Source organism: Fulmarus glacialis, unplaced genomic scaffold, assembly GCF_000690835.1.
Source record: "Fulmarus glacialis isolate BGI_N327 unplaced genomic scaffold, ASM69083v1 scaffold24599, whole genome shotgun sequence".
In the NCBI taxonomy this organism is placed as follows: Eukaryota; Metazoa; Chordata; class Aves; order Procellariiformes; family Procellariidae; genus Fulmarus; species Fulmarus glacialis.
The window spans coordinates 266-2,598 of record NW_009235527.1 but is presented as its reverse complement, the minus strand read 5'-3'; the positions used below and the strand labels follow the sequence as shown (position 1 = coordinate 2,598).

Below are 2,333 nucleotides of genomic sequence, written 5' to 3'. Positions count from 1 at the left end.
CCAGGCCAGCACAAGTGTTTTGAAAGCTAGAGGGCACTGATGCTGGGGAAAAGCAGATCTGATCGGCATGGGTTAGCCCAACAGGAAAGATGCAGGTGACTGCACTGATGCTTGCAGTGGGCTCTGTGTCCACCTATGTACTGGTTGTGCTGCATGAGATGGAGCCATGTTTGAGGAGATGCTCAGCAACATACTTGTGCGGCCATTCTGCTGTTGTGTTTGAAATGGTTGGGGGAAAGGAATGGGAAGCAGCACATCAGAGTAACCAACGTCTCTAGTTCCCAGAGAGAGCTGTGCTGGTTTTGAAAGGAGACTTTTCTTCTCTGATGGTTGACTTTCCCCGCCCTCCCCCCCTTCTTCAGACTGTGTTTTTTGCACTCTGAGCATTTGGGGATTAGGCATAATTTTTCCTGCAAACCAGAAGCCCCCACCTCCAGAGCCGTCCGGGAACTAGCCTTATGCAGGGCTTAGGCCTCTCTGAGGGCGTAGGTACAGGTTATACTTGTCTTCCCACAGGACGGCTATGGAGAAGAAGCTGATTGGCTGCCCCGTGTGTATCGAGCACAAGAAGTACAGCCGAAACGCTCTTCTCTTCAACCTGGGCTTTGTATGCGATGCCAGAGCCAAGGCCTGTGCGCTTGAGCCCATAGTGAAGAAGCTGGCTGGCTACCTCACCACCCTCGAGGTAAGGCCCGAGCCAACACGACGGGAGGCTGGCTGCCTCATGATCCGCCCCGCAGAGTCACCAGTGTCTTGGTGCGCATTGTGGGTCACAGGGCGTTGCTCGGGCAGGGGCCAGGTTTACAGTGAGGAGAGGATTGTGCTGGTTTCACTTGAAGTTTAAGGGAGGATGGGATCAGAGACGTGCGGTTCCTCTAGCCGGTAATCCAGCGGGGAGGAGCTGACTCGATTTTCTGCTCTCTTTAGCTGGAAAGCGGCTTCATCTCCAATGAGGAGAGTAAACAGAAGCTGGTTCCCATCATGACCATCCTGCTGGAGGAGCTGAATGCCAAAGGAAAGTGCACCCTGCCCATAGGTACGGCAGCAATGCCGTTCTCGGCCCGGCAGCGAGGGCAGGAGCGGGGCAGGTCAGCGCTGGGAGGCAGCTGGGCCATCCCCTGCTGGGTTGGCTTTGCCTACGCTGCTCCCGGCAGCTCCCTGCCTGTCTGTGCTTGGAGCTGGAGGGTGTCCGAGCCAGCCTTGCCCTGGGTGGCTCGAAGGGCCAGGAGGGATGGGGTTATGGGCTGGAAACACCTTCCTCCACACGGTGTGGTGGTGTCCTGGGGCTGACGGTCGTGAGCTCCCGATGGAGCAGAGGTTTCTGCGGGGCCTGAGCGCTCTCCCTTCCCCGGCCAGATGAGTCGAACACCATCCACCTGAAGGTGATCGAGCAGCGCCCGGACCCCCCCATCGTGCAGGAGTATGATGTCCCCGTCTTCACCCAAGACAAAGACGACTTCTTCAACTCCCAGTGGGATCTCACCACGCAGCAGGTCCGTGTGCTTGACCAGGGGATTTGTTGAATCCCCTGAACGGGGTCTGTTTCCAGCCTGCCCGGGGGGAGAGGGGAGTCGGGCTGTCCCGGAGATCACCCCATTAATGAGCACGGTTTGGTGCTCCCCATATCTTTGTGTCCGGGCCTGCGAGCAACCCATTCACCCAAGACAAGGATAAAATGCTGCTGGGGCCGGAGCCCGCCCATCCCAGCGTGCTCTCAGACACAGGGGAGTTTCTTGGGCTTCAGGGTGATGCTTTGGGCCTCTCTGCTCTCTCCCTTCTTAGCTCTTGCCTCTTCCCCTCCTAGATCCTGCCCTACATCGATGGCTTTCGGCACGTCCAGAAGATTTCCGCAGAAGCCGACGTGGAGCTGAACTTGGTGCGCATTGCTGTGCAAAACCTGCTGTGAGTGCGTGGAAGGGGGCCTGGCCAGCCCACAGGGGGGGTGCTGGTGGGTGCTGGCAGAGGGTCTCTCACATTTCCCTGTCCATCTGCAGGTACTACGGGGTCGTCACGCTTGTCTCCATACTCCAGGTGGGTCAGGCTGCGGAGCGTGGGGCCGCGAGTGGGATTTGGGCAGCGGCTGTGCCATCAGGGTGGCCGTGTAGGGGGGACAATAGGGTTCGGAGCGGAGCAGGTCCGTCTCTCGGAGCCATGGCTGAGCAGAGCTGGTTTTCCCTTGCCCTCCAGTATTCCAACGTCTACTGCACCACGCCGAAGGTCCAGGACCTGGTGGATGACAAGTGTCTACAGGAAGAGTGTCTGTCCTACGTGACCAAACAAGGTATGGTGACCCTGCACTGGGCTGCCGGCGGCGGCAGAGGGAGAGGGCAGCT

The 2,333-nt window shown here is 58.6% G+C and overlaps 1 protein-coding gene across 1 annotated transcript in view; it reads left to right on the top strand.

The window, feature by feature from the left end:
• Positions 1 to 516: 516 nt before the first annotated feature.
• The window catches only part of NPRL2 (nitrogen permease regulator-like 2 (S. cerevisiae)), a gene marked incomplete at both ends in the record, with an annotated part of 2,014 nt that continues 197 nt past the window's right edge, over positions 517 to 2,333 (top strand). The window contains 6 exons of the mRNA XM_009586066.1: positions 517 to 685; positions 928 to 1,036; positions 1,357 to 1,493; positions 1,805 to 1,902; positions 1,995 to 2,031; positions 2,188 to 2,286. Of these exons, the coding sequence (XP_009584361.1) occupies positions 517 to 685; positions 928 to 1,036; positions 1,357 to 1,493; positions 1,805 to 1,902; positions 1,995 to 2,031; positions 2,188 to 2,286 (649 nt within the window). The remainder of the gene's footprint in view (positions 686 to 927; positions 1,037 to 1,356; positions 1,494 to 1,804; positions 1,903 to 1,994; positions 2,032 to 2,187; positions 2,287 to 2,333) is intronic.